General features: G+C 44.2%; 1 protein-coding gene across 3 annotated transcripts in view; it reads right to left on the reverse strand.

Moving 5' to 3' along the window:
- EPSTI1 (epithelial stromal interaction 1) overlaps positions 1-22197 on the reverse strand; it is a 76136-nt gene that overhangs the window by 48034 nt on the left and 5905 nt on the right. For all 3 annotated transcript variants that reach the window (XM_075591088.1, XM_075591087.1, XM_075591086.1), the window contains exons 3-6: positions 10552-10635; positions 9201-9274; positions 2179-2262; positions 29-102 (exon numbers count right to left, since the gene is read on the reverse strand). In XM_075591088.1, coding sequence (XP_075447203.1) covers positions 29-102; positions 2179-2262; positions 9201-9274; positions 10552-10635 — 316 coding nt within the window. The remainder of the gene's footprint in view (positions 1-28; positions 103-2178; positions 2263-9200; positions 9275-10551; positions 10636-22197) is intronic.

Here is a 22197-nt window from a genome sequence, read left to right on the forward strand (position 1 = left end):
AATTGTAATAAAGTACGGTTTATCTTACAACAACATGTCTTCTTGCCACAGTAATTCTCTCTGCAAGTTTTGCTGTCTTCTTTTTTCTTCCAGTTGATCAGCCTGCAACCATCAAACAGCAAATGCAGAGTTATTTTTGGGTGGATAAGGGTCACACTTTTACAACTAATGACCAGTACTGAAACTAATCAGTCTATGGGGCTTATGTACCAAGCATCACAAAGTGGCGGGGGGGTGGGGGGGGGGTAAGGGGTTGGGCACAAATTTTCCACGTGCAAATCTCATTTTAAATAGCCCTTTTGATCACCAGTGTACAAACCTGACATTTCTCAATCTGCTCTTGCAGCATCAAAAAAAGTTTTTCTTTGAAAAAGATCTGCCACACTGAAAACGACAGCACTAGGTGTACCGTTGTTAATGGTATGTACTAAAAAAAACAATGTTTCTGTTTGCCAAAAAAAGTCGAAAGTGTTTCAAAATGGTCCACCAAGTTCAGCTTGGCGTAAACCCTAAAAAGTTTGTTAATTATGTTACTGCAGAATGAAGTTGCTGTGTATCAACCAAAAATGTATTTGACGCAGCACAGATGTGTCGTTTTATAGGTTAGAAAAATGTATTATTTGCACAGGATGGCTATTCTAAATAATATTACGCTAATAATTGATATTTACTAGTACATGTATTAAGTAGTTAGAAATAAAACAAAATACACATACAGATGTAGCAGACCCTGTTGCTCCTGCTGCAGTGTTGTAGCAGGACACACAAAACCCACCAGCCGGAGCAGACACCATTGTGTCTGAATAAGGCTGTGATTATACCAGATGCTGCTGGGTGGCAGCGCAATCCGGTGACGTCATCCTCACGCTGCCGCCGAGCGGCATCTGAACAGGCAAAGGAGAAAGGTGTGGAGACAGGATAGGCAACAAGGATGCGTAGCGGAGGCGTGGCCATGAGCAGTTCGCCCTCAGTGGCTGAGTCGCTCACTGACGCGGCCGTTGCCTGCCATTATAGGCTAAAGCTGCAAAATTCAGGGCATTACTAAAATCCCTGCTCTCTGATTGGTTAAAATTCCGGCCATTATTCATTCAGTAATGCCCGGAATTTTTGCAGCTTGAAAGGTGTTTATGTCAATGAGTTTATTTCCAGCCAAATCGGCTTTTCTTTTTTTGTCAGAGACAGGGCAGGGGATTGGTCCATAGGTAGGAACAGCTCTGAGAAAGGGCAGGGGATTGGTCCGTAGGAAGCAGCAGGCAGTGACTCCTCCCCCCTCCCGAACAGAGCTGACAGATTCAGTGAGGAGGGAGATAGAGAGTGTGTACTGTAGCTGCAAAGCAAGTGAGTGGCTCTCTGCAGTTTGTTTGTGGCTACAGTTTGTGTGTGTGTGTTTGTCAGTCAATGTGTCTTTAGCAGTGTGTGTGTCAGCAGCAGCAGTGTTTGTGTGTGAGTGTGTCAGTAGCAGTGTGAGTGTGTCAGTGTGTCAGTAGCAGTGTTTCTGTGAGTGTGTCAGTGTGTCAGTAGCAGTGTTTGTGTGTGTGTGTCAGTAGCAGTGTTTGTCTGTGTGTTTGTGTCCGTGTCAGCAGCAGCAGTGTGTGTGTGTGTCAGTGTGTCAGCAGCAGCAGCAGCAGCAGCGTGTGTGTGTGTCAGTAGCAGCAGCGTTTGTGTGTTTGTATGTGTCAGTGTAAGTGTGTCAGCAGCAGCAGCAGCAGTGTTTGTGTGTTTGTATGTTGCAATGTGTCAGTAGCAGCAACAGTGTTTGTGTCAGTGTGTCAGCAGCAGCAGATTGTGTCAGCAGCAGCAGCGGTGTTTGTATGTGTCAGTGTGTCAGCAGAAGTGTGTGTGTGTGTCAGTGTGTCAGCAGCAGCAGTGTTTGTGTCAGTGTAGCAGCAGCAGCAGCAGCAGCAGCAGCAGCAGCAGTTTGTGTGTGTTTGTGTCAGTGTGTCAGTAGCAGCAGCAGCGGTTGTGTGTGTGTGTGTGTGGTGTGCTGTTGTGTTGTATGTGTGTGTAGCAGCAATTTGTTTTGCGTAGACCTGCTGTGTTGTGTGTAGTGCCTGCCGCGTGGAATACAGCAGCGCACACGCAATCGGTACCGTGATTTGTTTGAATAACAGCCTCTGCAGCTGTAGAGTTTTATGATTTTAAAGAGTTTTTGTTTACTTTAGCCATTAAAATGCATACCTTTTGCCTTTGAAGGTCTTTCATTTTTTGTAGTTTAGCTTCCTCTTCTTCTTTTATTTTCTTTTTGTATTCTTCAATCTGGAGCTGTAAAAAAAGAAAGAAGCTGTTCTGTATTGAGTTGGTAGTCTCATATAAGCCCATCTTTACTAAGCGATGCTACGTTATAAGATACTTTCCAGCATCGGAAGACATCTCATGAGACATTGACTGGAAACAGACTGTGAGGTGTTTTATGGAACAGCATCGCTTAATAAATATGGCTTGTCAATAGCATGTCTATACCACTATTTAGATCTGTAACACTCCCCACCACAAAAAAAACCTTACTTTAACCAGGGGGTCCCCCTAAAGCTGATCCATACTCCCCTGACCCCTAGGGACCCGCAGTTGCCGGTAAATTAGGCTTTTTCATTTATTTTTCGTTTCTTTGAAAAAGTGACCATGGGGTCACAAATTGAAAGTTATTCACCTCTCTTTCTCTATGTGTAGTGAATGTGCTTCTGCTGCTGTCTCTCACTTTCTCTCTCCTTGGCTAGCAGTCTCCTCCAGCCTCCTCATTCACCTCTCGGAGTGTCAGGCCGGAATGTGACGTCTTGCATTGTGGCAGAGCACCGGCAGCGATTTGGCCATGGCCACATGGCCTAGACCAGTGTCTCTCTTAGGCCCCTTTCACTGTCACCTGGGCTATGTCTCTGTGTGCCTCTCAGATTGTCACTACCTATATCTGTCTCTGTCTCAGACTGACAGTTGGTCTCCCTCTGTGTCTCTCAGACTGACAGTTGGACTCCCTCTTTGTCTCTCAGACTGACAGTTGGTCTCCCTCTGTGTCTCTCAGACTGACAGTTGGACTCCCTCTGTGTCTCTCAGACTGACAGTTGGACTCCCTCTGTGTCTCTCAGACTGACAGTTGGACTCCCTCTTTGTCTCTCAGACTGACAGTTGGTCTCCCTCTGTGTCTCTCAGAATGACAGTTGGACTCCCTCTGTGTCTCTCAGACTGACAGTTGGACTCCCTCTATGTCTCTCAGAATGACAGTTGGACTCCCTCTATGTCTCTCAGACTGACAGTTGGACTCCCTCTATGTCTCTCAGAATGACAGTTGGACTCCCTCTGTATCTCTCAGACTGATAGTTGGACTTCCTGTGTCTCTCAGACTGATAGTTGGACTTCCTGTGTCTCTCAGACTGATAGTTGGTCTCCCTCTGTGTCTCTCAGACTGACAGTTGGACTCCCTCTGTGTCTCTCAGACTGACAGTTGGACTCCCTCTATGTCTCTCAGACTGACAGTTGGACTCCCTCTGTGTCTCTCAGACTGACAGTTGGTCTCCCTCTGTGTCTCTCAGACTGACAGTTGGACTCCCTCTGTGTCTCTCAGACTGACAGTTGGTCTCCCTCTGTGTCTCTCAGACTGACAGTTGGTCTCCCTCTGTGTCTCTCAGAATGACAGTTGGACTCCCTCTATGTCTCTCAGACTGACAGTTGGACTCCCTCTGTGTCTCTCAGACTGACAGTTGGACTCCCTCTATGTCTCTCAGACTGACAGTTGGACTCCCTCTATGTCTCTCAGAATGACAGTTGGACTCCCTCTGTATCTCTCAGACTGATAGTTGGACTCCCTCTGTGTCTCTCAGACTGACAGTTGGTCTCCCTCTGTGTCTCTCAGACTGACAGTTGGTCTCCCTCTGTGTCTCTCAGAATGACAGTTGGACTCCCTCTATGTCTCTCAGACTGACAGTTGGACTCCCTCTATGTCTCTCAGACTGACAGTTGGTCTCCCTCTGTGTCTCTCAGACTGACAGTTGGTCTCCCTCTGTGTCTCTCAGAATGACAGTTGGACTCCCTCTATGTCTCTCAGACTGACAGTTGGACTCCCTCTGTGTCTCTCAGACTGACAGTTGGACTCCCTCTATGTCTCTCAGACTGACAGTTGGACTCCCTCTATGTCTCTCAGACTGACAGTTGGACTCCCTCTATGTCTCTCAGACTGACAGTTGGACTCCCTCTGTGTCTCTCAGACTGATAGTTGGACTCCCTCTGTATCTCTCAGACTGATAGTTGGACTCCCTCTGTATCTCTCAGACTGATAGTTGGACTCCCTCTGTATCTCTCAGACTGATAGTTGGACTCCCTCTGTGTATTTTAAGCAGGGCTACAAACAAATATCGCTGACTAAGGCTGCGCTTATAGTGCCGGTGACGCGACGTCGCGGAAAAACAAATGTGTTGCGTGCGCTTGTAGTAAGCACAACGTGATGGGAGTGACGCTGGCAGCGCAAATTTTTGAAGCCGGTCAAATTTGATTTTTCAAAGGCTGTCGCCACATGTGACACCTCTGAACCAATCAAAGACCTGGTCGCCCGCGACTTTGCCGAAAGCGGCGACGGGTGACGTCACCAATCGCGTCACCGTTGCCGGCACTATAAGCTCGGCCTTAGAGTGCGGTGCACATGGCAAAGAGTGAAGAAGTACCAACTTGAGGTGATAATTGGATATCTGTGTTGAGAGACAGACATGGCCCTATTATCCTAAGTAAAATGTAGATTATAATTTTTATACATTTATAAATTATTAGGATGCTATGCTTGTAATGTTTTAGAGATATTTTATTTTAAAACAGCACATACTTTATTGCCAGTAATTCTAATTAAAGAGATATCTTTATATATATTGCCTGAACCAATGGATCCAACAGGGCAAAACCATTGCTGTCTCATCACAAGGAATCCCTGGTTTGACAGATAAGCATGAAGGTGCTAAAAGGAGATGTCATCCAGCTCCAGCAGCCAATCAGTGAGGGGAAACTGTGCATCAATCTGCAGCAATGTTCCCTTGATTAAACCTTCATTGGCATGGCAAGCGACAATTTTGATTTCCCTTGGCACCGAAAAAAGGTTGTGCATTTCTCCTAGCGTGAGCAAAATAAAATATGTTTAAAAAAATACCCCGAATAGGGGGAATATTATGCTATTACAATTCTGACTGTTAAAAATTGAAGTACAGGTGTAAGGCAGCTCCCTACAGACGGTCTCCCCACCGTGCTTCCCCTTCACTGCTCCTGTCCACTAGGTCAGGGTGGACGGCGTTAATTTCATCAAGAAAGTACAGAAACAGCTTGAACAACCTGGAGATCATCACACAACCCGGCACACCCTACCCCCTCCCCTCCTGCATTTTTGCTGGGAGGGTCTGTTTGCTTCCAGCTAAAATCACTTCACCTCAGGACTTCTTTGATATGAGACCACACAAGTCTCTGCAAAGGTGGCAGCCAAAAAGTGTCTGCCGGTTGCTGCTGTTCGCTGATGTTAGAGATTCTCTGTTATAATTCCCATAATCCTTTATTATCTCTAACTGTCCATGAAATGTCTGTAAACTGAATGTATAACCTCTGTTAATTTAATGTTCCCCCTGTATGTTATGTTTCCACTCGCCCTTCCTTATACTGCTGCGGCCGAGTTTATTCGAGCATTTGCCCGTTCTCGGCCGCAGCAGTTACCTGGCGCGCCGGAGGGTGCCGGGCGCGCGCCGAAGCAGCGGAGGAGAGGCCCGCCGATCGCGGCTTCCCCCTCTCCTCTCCGGGTCCGCCGGGTCCCCCGGAACCCCCTGCCGCCGTCCCCCACATCGCGGGACACCAGGGCTCCCTCGGGGAGCCCTGGACGCGCGTGCAGGGGGCGCAGGCACCCGATGACGCGTGACCGCGCATCGGAGACGCGCGGCACGCCGAGGGGCTGCCACTTGCAAGCCGGGAAATCTCCCGGCTTGCGGAACTGGCCACACTTCAATAAAGTGTGTCGCCAGTGTACATTGTAAGCTACTTGGGGCAAGGTTATCCTTACCTACTGTAACAATGTACGTTTAGATTTGTTGTTTTATTGTTTTCATCCTCCAACGCTATTTTACAGCGCAACGGAATATGTTAGCGCGTTATAATAATAATAATTCCAGCTTTGCCTGTCTCTCAAGTGAAACAAAATAATTGTATTTAATTAAATAGTTACATAGTTACATATAGTTACATAGTAGATGTGGTTGAAAAAAGACATACGTCCATCAAGTTCAACCTATGCTAAGGAAGACAAACAAAAAACACCAGTGAAATATCATCTATTGATATCTCAAAAGAGGGGAAATAAATTCCTTCCTGACTCCAAATATTGGCAATATTGGCAATCATATTACTCCCTGGATGAACATCCTTCCCATGTTTACTTATTTGATACATCCCCATGTACCTTTCTTTTCTAAAAAGACGTCCAAACTTTTTTTAAGCTATCTCTTGTATTTGCCATCACAGTCTCCATGGGTAATGAATTCCACCTTTTAACTGCCTTTACTGCAAAGCACCCTTTCCTTTGTTGCTGGTGAAATTTCCTTAAGGGATAACCCTGTGTCCTTTGTCTGCCCATGGGATGAATAGTTATTTGGAAAGCTCCTTGTATTGTCTAAGTCCTTCTGGAGAGAAATTGCATCCTGCTCTGATACTACTACCTTACAGCAGGGGTGCGCAAACTGGGGAGCTTTTGGGGGGGGGGCGTGGTTCACTTGCCCGGCTTCAGTCCACGTGTCTCCATGGCTTGATACCTGTTGTCATGGAGACGCGTCATCAAATTATGCCATGGGTCACGTGACGTCACGTCACATGACCCCGCGGCGTCATTTGATGCTACATTTGAGGTAAGGAGGGGACCACGATGCAGGGGGAGAGCAGCAGGGGGGGACGCAATGCAGGAGGTTTGCGCACCCCTGCTTTACACAATTTAGTGTCATCAGCAAAAATTGAGACTTTGTTATTTATGCCAACCTCAAAGTCATTAATAAACAAGTTAATGGTTGTTGTTCTCAAACTGACTGTAAAGTATTGCGATGCCCCCTTAAGTGAAGGCCTGTATTTACTTGCAAAATAAATGCCCATGACTATTCATTGGTGAGCGTGTCTTTAGATACAGGTTTTATCATTTAAGTGCCCCTTAATGTGGAACCAGCAAAAGTACGCATTACATATTTATGTTTTATAGCTCAAACAATTAACTTTTGATGTGTAAGTTGGTGCTTTGTCTTGCAAAATAAATATCATCAAAATATTTTGGTTGGTGGAAAAATGACAATTATCCCTTTTCAAGTGCAATAATACGGTACAGTGTACAGTAATGTTTCTCAAGGCTCTGGGGCATTGAAAGTATTAAATACAGACAGAGGCAGCGTGAGAACGGTTGAAATATTATGTTTTGTATTTTCTTGCATTATATTTATGCTATTGTGTGGTGATTATATAATATATCACTGTAATACACAGAACGAGTTAATAAACGACTTCATTAGGAAGATTAAAGAGAAAAAAATGATGTCTGCATATACTTGTCCCCCAGGTCTGTGTTTAGAATCTTAATGTGTCACAGAGGCTGCAACGTGCTTGTTTCATAAATAAATAGAACATTTCATATTTCTAATTAAATTAATTAATATCTATATATATATTGATCTATACCAATTGATTTACTGGCTGCAGACAAAGAAGCAATCCTAACATGCACATTGTTCTTTATTTCTATTTTTAACAACTACATTAATCAGAGCGCTCTCCCTTTTTTTTTCCTTCATGAAGAACATCTCAATAGATATGTTGGTTTTTTTCGGCGCTTCTTGGTATTTACCAGATATTATATTCTTCTGTGCTAGTTTGTGTAGACTGAATGTGAATATAAGATCACGCCCTGTTTAGAACTCTGGGCTTCATTGTCCACTACAAAGTACTGTACTGTTGTGGAACCTAACCAATGACATTACAAAACTTGGATTGTCAAGTTATTTCGAAAGGGTTGAGGATAGTAGGGGGTAGCATTTAGTACAACTGCAGCATGTAGTCTCGACTCTCGAGGCAAAATGGGAAAAATAATATTTTTCTTATATAGCACTGACAATATACACTGTCCTCTACACATCATTTTGCAGGCACGAGCCTCTGGTCTGATGAGCTTACAATCTAATGCTGGTGTCTGGGAGAATTTCTCAAGGTCAGAATAAGAGAGGGCACTGAGATTTAAACTGGGTTCACCTGCTTCAAAGGCAGTGATATTACTACTGAGTTACTCCGCCACTTGTATATGTTAATGTTACTGTGAATTGTAGAAAATACGGTATATATACACAGTCATCAGAGAGAGTAATCATGTTATAATTTAAACAGGTAAAGAGAAAGTGATAGTTAAACTGTCTATTTCTATTTTGCAATATAACTGTAGGGTTACAAAAACAGACCTTTCTGGCGCTGTAGGGTTACCAGGTGTCCAGTATTGAACCGGACTGTCCTGTATTTGGACACTGTCTAGTCAAAAATTAGAGGTAATACTGGGCATGTGTATACCAGTATTACATCTCTGGACATAATGACCTGACTGGCTTGGGTTGGCTGCAGGATTTAACCTTGCCAGGAGAGAGCAGGGCTGTTGCTAGGGTAATGGAGTCCAAATGGCTGGGCAGCGTCCTCCATCCTGATTGGCTGCTGCTGGGTAATGCAGCGAATCAGGAGGAGGTGTCAGGAGCCTTGGGGTGGGGCCAAGGAGAGGAGGAAACAGCATGGAGCAGAGTGTGTGTGTCTCGCGCGTGTCACACTTTTCACCATTGTGTCCAGTATTTTTGGCGAAGCCACCTTATACAAGGTTAAGTAAAAGTAATGAGTTTGTGCTATGTTTTTTTTAACCCTGTTCAGGATTAAGTAACATTACTTTCAGTAATATGTGGGGCCATATTTACTATGTGGTGGTGGTGTCAAAGTGTCTTATGGCATAAAATAGGAATCCACTAAAAATTGTTTGCGTCGGCTTACATTTGTCTTTTGTTTTAATTCTGATACATTTATGGAGCACAAGAGTGGCGCATACTTATAGCTTAATACATCTTTTACATATATGCGCCACAGACAACATCCAATCTCTGCCTCTAACTCCTCCCCAGGTTCATTTTCTTTGTGAAGAAGAATTGGACATAACTAAATTGGAGGGAAACCAAACTTAACAAATTGGTGCGAACCATTTTTTGGTGCTTGGACTGATGTTGCGTCAGTTGCTGTTTTTGCCTTGCTGCTGCTTCTGTTGTACGTCCCCCTAAATAAAGCAATAATACAAATTAGGTGGAGCTATCCCTACAATATGGAAGTGCAATTAATCCTTCTGCTGCCAATGGGACAACCACACGATTAAAAAGACTTGAAGCTTGTCTTTCAACTCATTAGACATATCATTGCATAAATTCACATTGGCTCTAAGTGGAAGTGCGCCTCTGTAAGGCCCTCACACATACAGCAACTGTTGTTTCAGATAATTAAAGGATATTTTGCTGTATCAATGGCCACCTAATTGTATCATAATGAAACTCACAGACATACAGTACAACATTTTAATATGAGGTCTGACAAACTTATATCTCACATCTCTTTTGATAATATCTTGCAGGAAAAAAAATACAGTATTAGTTTTTCTTTGCACTTCTTTATGCTTTCTTTTCCCTTCCTCACTCATTCGCAGCGATCTCTGGCTCAAGATGATGTTTACAACATACTGTATGTGACCGGTGGCAACAGAGTATTCAACAGTACAATCTGGTTTTTAATAGTTAGAACACTACACATGTAGGTAATGTTAGGCTCATTACTGAGCTGTGCTCCACTTTCTACTCCATTTTTGGATCTCCTTCATTTAGGCTCATTAACACTTCAATACTTCCAATAACTGTTGCAGGTGTACAGTATAGAGAAAAAAAATAAGATTGTGAAGCAGCAAAGGATTTTGTTTCTAACTAGTATTGCCTCTTAGGCCCAGATCCACAGACGTCCATGATCTCAGTGCTAATAACGGGCCGGTTTCAAAATCATTAACAGCTCTCTCTTTCCCTCTCATATTTTATGGTCTGGATGGTAACAGCACATGTAGGTATGACTTATCTTAACGTCCCTGTGTTTCCAGCCAAAAAGGTGATTTAACATGACGTGAGTGAGCCTTGAAGATATATGTGATGACGTAATGAGACGCTCATTTGGCTTAGTGCCTCTGTACATCTGGGTCTTAGGGTTTCAATGTACCATTTTCCAAGTGAAATATATGACTTCCGATTGAAAGAAATGTGGGACTTTTGGGCCCTTTTATAATATGCTTGGAAGGCCTTTTCCATTGTGGTGCAGAAGATTAATCTGAATGGATATTCATTATTGTCCCTCGTGGGAAAGATGGCTTCACAGCATAATAAATAGGGGGGGCTTAAAAGGTATGCAACAAAGACCAAGTTCAGATTTTTCCTTTACTAGATTTGTTGCAGAAAAACTACAACAAAAAGATGGGGGGGAAAAGCAATATTTTCATCTTTTATGCTTCATGACGTCACTCACCCAGCTTGGTTGGCGTGAGATTTATTGGGCCAGGTCTGTGAGCTTCCTTCCAGCGTTCCCAGCCTTCTAACTCTTGATTAGCAACTGAAACACAAGTAAAAGGTTCAGAATGGATTTTGTACATGCAAATCAATAGGCAGTCAGAGATACTGTAAATAAATTAAAGGTCATCACTTGTCTCTCACAATTGTGACTGGGCTATGCAGTTGCTACCACAATTTATTTTGACAATTAATGAAATACCTTTGTGAACAGGATTTATATTTCCCAATGAAAGTATTATTTTTCTCATCATGTCAGTCAGTATGAGGATGAAAAGCGCTATTTTTTATTGAAGAAAAAAGAAGGAAAATGTACCTATCCCAAATGTCCTTTTTTTTTTTTTAGATTGGTCCCAATTTTATACACTTTGTTCGAAAGCCATTTTCACCTTTATTTTGGATCCTGATGACATCACAATGGAAAAGGGCAGGGCGCTGGCCTTGTAAATGTCAGGGCTTAATGGAAGTGTAATCTAAGAAATTATTTCTATCACATGCGGCACTTACTACTTTACCATTGTTACTGTACATTTACGGTGTGCACAATATGTAGTTCATTTTAATACTTATCAGATACATTAATCACGTTGCTCTCAAATTATTTCACACTGAAGAGCACACACACTTTTTTTATCTGCCCTGCCTTGTAATTAATAAAAATATACAGTAGGCTAAAACATTGCAACTAACAAACTTGCTTTCTGAGTGAAAGTCCACCGTTTGGTAAGATCAACCATTATACAGTATACTTTCTAGTACAATGCTATTTGGTTGTGACCTTGTATGTACAAGCAAAATACATTTAGACTATAGAAACTCAACAACAAAGAGTGAGTATGACCTGGTATGTTACTGGTGTGTTGCATTCCTGCACAAAAGGGGTTAATGTATGAGGCTAGACCATATGGGACCACAGAGATCAAGGCAGTAAGATCAACTGTCCGTCCTCCCGCTAAATACATTATATAGGTAGTAGCTGTAGACACTGGATACAAAGGAAAGAAGAAATACCCCTTATACACGTTATCACAAAGGGATGCCGAAGATAAAGAATGTGGAGGAAATTAATCACAGTAGATAAAGCCAGAGTTTGGATAGTGTGTGCAAGAATGACATGAGAATGAAGTAGGGATAATGCTATTTCAAATATATATATATATATATATATATATTGTGACATAGTCCAAAGATGTTAGGCAGCTTTCTGCCCCATTTTAGAGCAGAAAGTGCAGGAATAGCTAAAAATGATCCGTTCCACAGCTTCCCATTAACTCAGGCAGCTGGATGGAAAATCCAGACCACAGATTACAATGGCTCTAGTTCTCCCTCACCTGCTCTTCTAATCACATGCACAGGTATTTAGAGCAGAGAGGTTTTGCATTTGACTCTCTCTCCTTGGAGCCTGGGGGCTGGGGGTGTCGCTACTCTCCTGCATCCAGTATCGAGGTTGACGGCCTCTCCACGTATCACAGTACCAGAGGATTTGCCTGGACACCCCAAACAGATAAGACAAACAAATGGTTACTGCTGTTGCTAAAAGACTGTGCTGTATCTTGTGTCCCTAAATGAGAGAGCATTGTTTTAAGCTGGGGAACCAGTTTAGTTGGCCAGCAGCTGTTAGAGAGACTGATTCTGATGTGTAGTTAGATCCCTGAAAGGGATAGGATTTGCTTATATGATTTTGGTTTTATTTCTTGAAATAACAGTGTGGGAAATATTGTAACACTGAAATGTGTGAACTGCTGAATGAAAGTATCTGAGTACCTCTAACCTACACATGTTAAAGCTGCAGTACCTTACTTGGATGAAAATAAAGCAGGCAGAAGCCTGAGTTAAGCAGCATAATACTTTGCATGATCCTGTTTGTTGTATAATTAACCCTAGAAGACTGTGTCGGGAAGAACCCAGACAGACGTCAGCACTACAAAAGAGGGGCGTTTGTCACATATGGTGGAGAATGCGGGCAAACACTAAAAAGTCTGTGGGTTTGCAAATAAATGCGGGGGTTTAAAATGGCCGCCCAGCTGAACTAAAGTACAGATGCTATGAGTGAAGTCTGTCCCGCTGTGTATATCAGTTGTGCTTCTAGCATACACAGAGAATGTGCGAAGTGTGGATGCAATAGCACCCTGAACCCAAACAGAAAACCAAAATGTTTTGCTGAAGAGAAAAAATTTTTTTGCATCTAGCAAGTGCTGTTTGTAAAGCTTATGCCTTTTGCTGAAGTGAGTGAATTTGCAGCTAGCAAGTGCTGTATGTAAGCTGCTGAAGTAAGTGAAATTGCAGCTAGCAAATTGTCCCTGCCGGGTTTCTAAAATGGCCGATGTGAAATGTTTGTTGTGTAATGTACGTAACCATACAAAACAGTGTCCCTTCAGGCCATACTATGATCACGACCCTGGAGGAGAGCCGTACCCACAGATGAATTTAGTATGCTGGGCCTGTCGTGAAGTAGGTCACATGGAAGATGTGTGCCCCAAAATTTTCAAAGACAAACAGCTGCAAAAGCAAGCAACGCCCTGTGAGTGCAAGCAAGATGTGGAAGCTGATAACAGTGAGTGTGTGCCCAGTACCACTGATATCTCTGGAGCTAATAAAGCAAAAAGAAAGAAAACTGTTCCTCAAGTCACAGGGGAAGTGACCGAGCCACTTGAACCTGCACTGTCAGGACATGCGTCAGAAAGGCGCCGAGATGAGCAACAGCCCATAGGGCCTGGCGCAATCGTCCCAGGAATGACGACACGCCTAGAGATGACAAAGGCTACTGCTACCATCATAGGCAGAGAGCCAAGCGAATCAAAGAAAACAAGAACTGACTGGAAACTATGCTATGAGATGTCCCAGAAAGATGTGCAAAACTTCATCACAGAGTTGGGGGTTTCTCGGCAAGAGGCTAGCGCGCTTAAAGCAGAGCTGGAACTCTCACGCCATGAGGTCTACGCTCGCAGCACAGAGCTGTGTACATTGAAGAAAACCTATGAGAATACCCTGAGTAATTTAGAGACTGTAAAAAGAGAGAATGTAAGTCTGACACAGAAAAATTCAGACTTGACTGACCAGATCAGTGAAGGTGATGAGAAGCTTCACCAAGCAGAAAAAGTGGAGAAGCAATTGATCCAGGAAAAGTTAGAAATGCAGGAAGCACTGCAGAATACAGAATCAGCGGCGATCCAGGCGACACAAACTGCAGAGCTCCAAAAAAATGGAGGCGCTGATGCAAACCCAGAGCAAGCACCAGAAAGAGGTGAAGACCCTGAGGGAGGTCTGGCACGATCAGGTTGAAGAGCTGCAGAAGCAGATGGCTGAGCGCGAGATACAGTGCGCCAAGAGAGAGGAGGTGTCCGTCCGTCAGGTGGTTTGCCTGACACTGCGCTATAAAAGCGAGATGGCCGATATCTACAAGCAGCTGGACCACACGGCAAATGAGGGGGCCCGGCTGCAGCTGGAGCTGGACAAGACCCGGAAGGAGCACCTGCAGCTGCAGGTCAAGAATAGAGAAAATGAAACAGAGTTAAACCTCGCTCTGAAACAGATGACGGACATGGGAGAAGCGGCTAAAGTGGTTCAGTCGGGCTATCAATCCTACCTCCTAACCAAGCAAGCTGTACGTTCCTATACGTGTATCTTCAATGCTGTTGCAATATTACGATTTGCTATAAAGATGAAGTTGGAGAAAGAGATTCCAAGGCTAAAAGAGACACGGTCACAAAAGGAGACCAGGGAAAGTAAACTCAATGCCCTCACTGATGACAAAGAGGAAGGAGAAAGAATTGACTTTGATTGTGCTGCTGTTATTCCAGAAACAGATAGGCACCCTCCTGAGAATATACTCCCTGATCTGGGATTCAAAAATCCAGATCCTCAATTTCATTTACGTTGTCCAGAAGATTATCAAACTAGTGGACACACCCAGGACAACACAGAAGATGTTTTAGCCAAGTGGGTGGCAGTTCCTGAAAAAACAAACTTGTTGACAGATCCTGATGACATGGTTAATATGGACTACGTTTGTACAGAGGCAACTAGGTCTCCAAAACCCAAAGGCCTGGTAATGGCCACAAAAGGGAAATCAAAGATTGAAAAGAAAAAACAACGAAGGTTAACACGGCGCCTGAATAGTTCCATATCTCACCAATCTGGACCACACTGTGGAGCCAAGGAGAATCTGGTCCAAGGGTCTCATCAGAAGCTAAAGAAACAGTCCAGTCATTTGCAGGTTGCAGCGGGCTATGAAATAAAGTCAAAGGATGCAATAGACTGGAAGTCAAAAAAAAAAAAAAAAAAAAAAAAATGTTTGGGGGAACTGACCGATTTATTTTTTTTATTTTTTTTATTACACGTGTGGACTATGTCACGGACTTAACTATGCAAATAAGCATTTTGTCAATATTACAATGTTATATTGGTTCTCTGTGTTGAAAATGTAGCTAAACTACAAATTAATATACAGGGTTGATGGCCCTTAAGATTACAAGGCTGTAGTATAAGAGAAAAAATATTGGTAGCTTAAAATATGGGAAAGAAAAAAAAATGCCCTTTTCGGTTGGTAAATTTATAATGAAGTTCATATTCGTGTCATGTAAATACTTAATGTTGTACTGAGCAGTTAGCTCAAGCATTTCAGGTAGGACGCTCACCCCAGTGAGGTCCATGGCCGCTCACCCCAGTAGGTGTGAGCTGGGGAGGGGGATATGTGACATAGTCCAAAGATGTTAGGCAGCTTTCTGCCCCATTTTAGAGCAGAAAGTGCAGGAATAGCTAAAAATGATCCGTTCCACAGCTTCCCATTAACTCAGGCAGCTGGATGGAAAATCCAGACCACAGATTACAATGGCTCTAGTTCTCCCTCACCTGCTCTTCTAATCACATGCACAGGTATTTAGAGCAGAGAGGTTTTGCATTTGACTCTCTCTCCTTGGAGCCTGGGGGCTGGGGGTGTCGCTACTCTCCTGCATCCAGTATCGAGGTTGACGGCCTCTCCACGTATCACAGTACCAGAGGATTTGCCTGGACACCCCAAACAGATAAGACAAACAAATGGTTACTGCTGTTGCTAAAAGACTGTGCTGTATCTTGTGTCCCTAAATGAGAGAGCATTGTTTTAAGCTGGGGAACCAGTTTAGTTGGCCAGCAGCTGTTAGAGAGACTGATTCTGATGTGTAGTTAGATCCCTGAAAGGGATAGGATTTGCTTATATGATTTTGGTTTTATTTCTTGAAATAACAGTGTGGGAAATATTGTAACACTGAAATGTGTGAACTGCTGAATGAAAGTATCTGAGTACCTCTAACCTACACATGTTAAAGCTGCAGTACCTTACTTGGATGAAAATAAAGCAGGCAGAAGCCTGAGTTAAGCAGCATAATACTTTGCATGATCCTGTTTGTTGTATAATTAACCCTAGAAGACTGTGTCGGGAAGAACCCAGACAGACGTCAGCACTACAAAAGAGGGGCGTTTGTCACAATATATATATATATATATTCTAGTGCTCTGGGCGAGATTGTTTTTCTAGAGAGCATGGTGCTTCTCCTCATAACACTGAGGCAACACTGTACTATTTATCCTAATTGCATGCTGTGCTTAAATAAAATGAAATATACTTTGAGAAACGTCTTCGTGTCTGACTCTATTTCCTTAAAAATTCTGTATTTTTCATCTAATACTGCATGCATGCATGCCTGCAATCCTTTACCATTAACTATTCCTTAAGTCTACATTAATGAACATTCTGCATAAAGCCTGCAATTCATTAACACCATTCACTATTTCACAATTTTTAAATTAAAAACAGTGGCTCTTTTGTTACATATATCATGCCACAAGAATGGAAAGCCTGCTCAACAAACCAAGATACACACAACCCTGAGCTGAGGCTACCATGCATTCTCTCTTTCATCATTGCATGAAATACTTTCACATTTGAAAAGCATTTTTTATGCTTTGAAGCACCAGAAGAGACATCAGTGAGCTAGGGGTTCCAGACAAAAAAATGGTATTAAAATGAAAAAGTATTTATTTTTATCAGTGAATTAAGTAGTAAGTGAGTACTTCAGTAATACAATAGGTGATAACGATTTTATTTGGATTACTGAAGTACTCACACTGCACTATTTTTATCAGTGAAACCCCTCTGCAGTTATTGAGGCTGCTGATGCTAAAATCAGGTAAGAGTCATTCAAAATCAGTGATAAGCAACATGACAGGTTACAACCTCCAAAAACATAAATCCGGAATCGATAATATGTTAAGCTCACTAAATATGCAAAATAATTTGAAACTTCAAACGTTCTACACAAGTACTATCAGGGTATAACTTTATACATGTAAAATGGCCTCCCGGCAGTTTCTTCTGTTTCTGGACCTTTCCTCTGTCAGTCCTGTTAGTGCAGCCAGTGGAAAGGTTGAATCCATTATTAGGCCTGTGTGTGTATTCCAGCCTTGAATATTGTATCGGTATTCAAGGGCGGGCCTTGCAACTCTGAGGCTGTCAATCTAAGGGGTGGATAATGGTTGGAATGCCCCCTGATGTGTGTGGGCCAATCTGTATCCGTCTCTGGCTTGTAATGAGTCAGAGTTAGAGACACTCCCCAAGGATGTTCAAATTGGGACATGCCTCCTAAATTCAGTTAGTCAGTTGAGAATTAGAGAGAAAGAGAAGAGGTCTTATGAAGAGACTGTCTCTCCCTTCCCCCATGATACCAGGGGAAGGGTGGGAATATCAAGCAGCTTAGGCCCAAAGAATGAGAAGCAGGAATGATGGTGATTACTGCATGAGAGAAGTGTTGCTCTGAGGAATTGAGTCTTCTGAATAAAGAGAGAGAAAATACATTGTTGTGTGGATTCATGTCTCTGGGTATGAAGGAGTCAGTGGGGGTCCATCCCCTGAAGATCAACAGGAGATCCTCACTGGCTGGAGGCAATGCACCATCTGGAGATACCAAGATCAAGGTAATCTGTTCCCCCTGTTCCCTGTCCTGGCACTCCCTGCACCACCACGGAGCCCTCAGCCCTCCTGTTGCCAGCAGGTTGCAGCACCCAGACAGCTTGAGGTAACCAGCAAGGAACCTACCCCCCATCTCATCTAGGGGGGGGGGGGCGGTAGGATAAAAGGGTTACATACACAAAAGCAGAAAACATTACTAAAGCACAGAGCACACCTACTGTGCTGGTTGACTATTCTATAGCTGATTTAGAGCAAAATGTAAAGTCGCATATTGTTTCAAACACCATTTTTTTTTTACCTTAACTAGGGTATTGTCCAACATTTTGTGAATGTAACGGCTGAAAGAGTTTTATTAAAAATCCTCCCCCTAAGGTGGGTTAATGCTGGGTTGTATAAGCTGTTTAGAAATACAAGTGTACTTCGTTTAGGATAAATCTGGCACATGGTTCATTTCCAACCTCATTGACTTATTTACCTTCTTAAACATTCTTTAAGGGTAGGTCCCCGCTGCCTACTGCAGTGCCCGTTATCGCTCATCCTGTCAGGCGCACGTGCAGCGGCTACACCGAGCCTTAGCCTTATACACCATGTGGAGAGACACCTGTGAACACACCTGGGAAATATGCTAATTGAAATGTAATTTACATATTCAAATTAGGCTGCCTACAAGGTATCTCCGGGTTCTTCACAGGTACAGTATCTCTCTACGCATTGTATAAGGGAGTGTTTAACAAGGTATATAAATCTACTAAAATAGTTTCCCTCACACACCCCCTTGTCCCCCTCCCTGTTCACTGTCTTAAATTTCTATCTACATACTGTATATCAGGCCTGCACAACTCGTAAAGTGAGAAGGGCCGAACTGCTCCAAGGAAAAAAAAAATTGGGCCGCACGGGTAAAATCATCATCATCACCATCATCATCATCATCATCAACCTCATATCTCCCCCAGCACCCCTCATCATCATCCTCATATCTCCCCCAGCACCCTTCATCATCATCCTCATATCTCCCCCAGAACCGATCACTATCAACCTTTGCGATACTCCCCATCTATCTCTCATACCCCCATCTCTCCCCCTCACCCACACACATAATACTCCCCCTCCACATCAAACACACAATACCCCCCCTGCGCAGCACACACATCACACCCCCCTTTGCACCTCAAATCACCCCCCTTGCACCTCAAATCACCCCCTTGCATCTCAAATCACCCTCCTTGCACCTCAAATCACCCCCCCCATGCACCTCAAATTACTCCCCATACACGTCAAATCACCCCCCCTGCACCTCAAATCACCCCCTTGCACCTCAAATCACCCCCCTTGTCTCAAATCACCCCCATGCACCTCAAATCACCCCCCTGCACCTCAAATCACCCCCCTTGCACCTCAAATCACCCCGCTTGTCTCAAATCACCCCCCATGCACCTCAAATCACCACCCATGCACCTCCAATGACCCCCCTGCACCTCAAATGACCCCCCCTGCACCTCAAATGACCCCCCCTGCACCTCAAATGACCCCCCTGCACCTCCCATCACCCATCACCCTCCCCCCCTGCACCTCACATCACCTATCACCCTCTCCCCCCTGCACCTCCCATCACCCTCCCCCCCTGCACCTCACATCACCCATTATCCTCCCCCCCCTGCACCTCACATCACCCACAGGGCCGCCAACAGAAATCATGGGGTCCGGGACAAATGAAAGGAGCAGCCCCCACCCCAAACCCATAGCGCACCTACCACGAAAAAATATATTTTAGCGCGCAACTTTTACTTAACTGTTTTCTTATTGTGATACAGAAAAAAATATTACAATGCAACCTGTTTATTTTTTATATTTTCAACAAAAGACATGTGACTGCCTGCCTGGGTGGGTGAGTGAGTGGGTGGGTGGGTAAATGACAGTGACTGGGTGGGTGAATGACAGTTGGGTGAATGGCGGTGGGTGGGTGGGAGACAGTGACTGACTGGGTGACAGTGACTGGGTGACAGTGACTGGGTGACAGGATGACAGTGACTGGGTGACAGTGACAGGGTGACAGTGACTGGGTGACAGTGACTGGGTGACAGGGTGACAGTGACTGGGTGGGTTTGGGGGGGGCACGGGAGGTGAGCTCGTGGGGGGGGGCCACAGGAGGTGAGCTCGGGGGGACGCGGGAAGCTGGCCGCGGGGGGAAGCGGTGGGAAGCAGGCCGCAGAGGAGCTTGCTTGTTACTTCCCCCTCCGTCCCACGTTGGGAGCGGGGGGGGGGAGGGGCAGGCCATGCGCATGCGCGCCGGGAATCGCCGCCATTTTTTTAAACTTTTTATTTTTTATTTTATTTATTTAATTAACTGGCGCCCGGCCGGAGTCATCGCGGGCCGCACAGAGAGGCCAGGCGGGCCGCGTGCAGCCCGCGGGCCGTATGTTGTGCAGGCCTGAGTGTATATCCTCTTATCTGTATCTATTCCATTCCCTATGTATTAATCTTAATGGACCTTCATTATATAATAATAATCTTTTTTTTCTCTTGTATATAGCGCTGATAGTGTACACAATGCTGTACACAGAATGTTGCAGGTACAGTGAGTGGCCTGTAGCGCTTACAATCACATTGTGGTGGCTGCTGTACAGGGAAAAAATTACTTGCCCAAGGTCACTAGTAAGAGCTCACACTGGGATTCCCCTGCTTCAGAAGCAGTGACTCTTTTTGCACAAGTGTTTCTTGCTGCGCTCAAAAGTGTTCAAAGAGATTCATTTTCTAGGTTAGTTTAGTGCTCCGTGTACTCCTACTTTTACCTCGCACTATTTATTTGTCGCATTTTGATACTTTAAAAGTGCATATATTTCTTGTTATTCCATCACTGAGACCTATCAGTTAAATGTTCTCCTCTGATTTACTCCCAACAGGAAAGAAACCAGGGTACAGAAACCCTCCAGGTTATTTGTAAAAGGATTCAGTTACTGGAAATGACAGCAATATAATGTCTACACGCTGCATGGCTTCGAGCCCAACCTGAAGCTGGACTTTGTATTTGTATTGTCATGCCTTTTCTCAGTACTGTGAACCTGATAATGTGGGCGGTTTGAACAAGCTATTAATTTGCGTGGTGCTACCTACGGAACATACTGGGGCGCTCTTTTAGAGTACTGTTTTGCACAGACATAAACATGCACGAACATCACTGTGGTGACGAGAGGTGGGGTCTGAGGTTTTGTGTCAAATATGATGGAAATCAGAGAGAAAAATGTTTTGGAACTGGGAACTTGTATTGTGTGTGAGAATTTTTGAGTCACACATGCACAGCAACGTTCCTCACTGAGCTTTCAAGTAGAATTATTTGCTTCAGGTGATTAAATTATTATAAATATAGTCCAAAGTGGTGCACTTCGGGGGCAAAACAAAATGCACCAGGTGCATCAAAGAAAATATCAATTGATTTTAATGTGGGGGTTTGCTCCATAATTGCACCACCTTTGCCTCTATACATAGACCACATAGACATATGCAACATTCTTTAGACATATTAAATGCTTTACATCAGGCCTGCACAACATACGTTCCGCCTGGACTCCCTGTGCGGCCCGCGACGGCCCTCCAGCAGTGGGACACGGTCCCCCCTCTATCCCTGAGCCCGCTCTCCCGTCAGTGGAGGATGGTAGGGAAGGAGCACGCTCTAGCAGTAGGAGCGCACTCCAACAGTGTGACGCGCTCTAGAAGTGTGACCCGGAACATCCAGGGTCTGTTGCTCGAGTGTGCTTCTTTCCTCGTCATGGGGGGGTGGGGGGGTTGATTATGATGAGGGGGACTGCTGAAAAGGACTGAGGGTTATATGATGATGGGGGGGTGGTTAATGATGATGATGGGGTCTGCTGAAAATGGCTGAGGGCGATATGATGATGGGGGTGGTTGATGATGATGAGGGGGACTGGTGAAAGGGACTGAGGGAGATATGATGATGGGGTGGTTCATGCTGGGGGAGATGATGAAGGGTGCTGGGGGAGATGATGAAGGTTGCTGGGGAGATGATGAGGGGTGCTGGGGGAGATGATGATGAGGGGTGCTGGGGGAGATGATGATGATGAAGGGTGCTGGGGGAGATGATGATGAAGGGTGCTGGGGGAGATGATGAAGGGTGCTTGGGGAGATGATGATGAAGGGTGCTTGGGGAGATGATGATGAAGGGTTCTGGGGGAGATGATGATGAGAGGTGCAGGGGGAGATGATGATGAGAGGTGCAGGGGGAGATATGATATGGGGTGCTGGGGGAGATTATGATTTAGGGTGCTGGGGAGATGATGATCAGGGGTGCAGGGGGAGATATGATGATGAATGGTGCTGGGGGAGATATGTTGTTTTGTGCATTTTTTGTATGTCTGCGGCATCACCAAATAAACCCCATTTTATTTAACAATGTTGTCCTGCCTAGTGGATTGATTGAAGCTTGTTGCTGAAATACTTATTAAGTTTGTGAGATGATTAGGAAATTAGTTAATTTGAATTAAAGTATTTTAAATGTAATTTTGTTTCAAGTAAACATGGTAAATAAATGTATAATTTTGAATAATAATTTCTGTTTTACCAGCCCGAATCTGTTTTCCTTGGAGCATTTCGACCGTTCTCACTTTACAGGTTGTGCAGGCCTGCTTTAAATGCTATAGTGAAATC

Source organism: Ascaphus truei, chromosome 3 (genome assembly GCF_040206685.1).
Source record: "Ascaphus truei isolate aAscTru1 chromosome 3, aAscTru1.hap1, whole genome shotgun sequence".
NCBI lineage: Eukaryota > Metazoa > Chordata > Amphibia > Anura > Ascaphidae > Ascaphus > Ascaphus truei.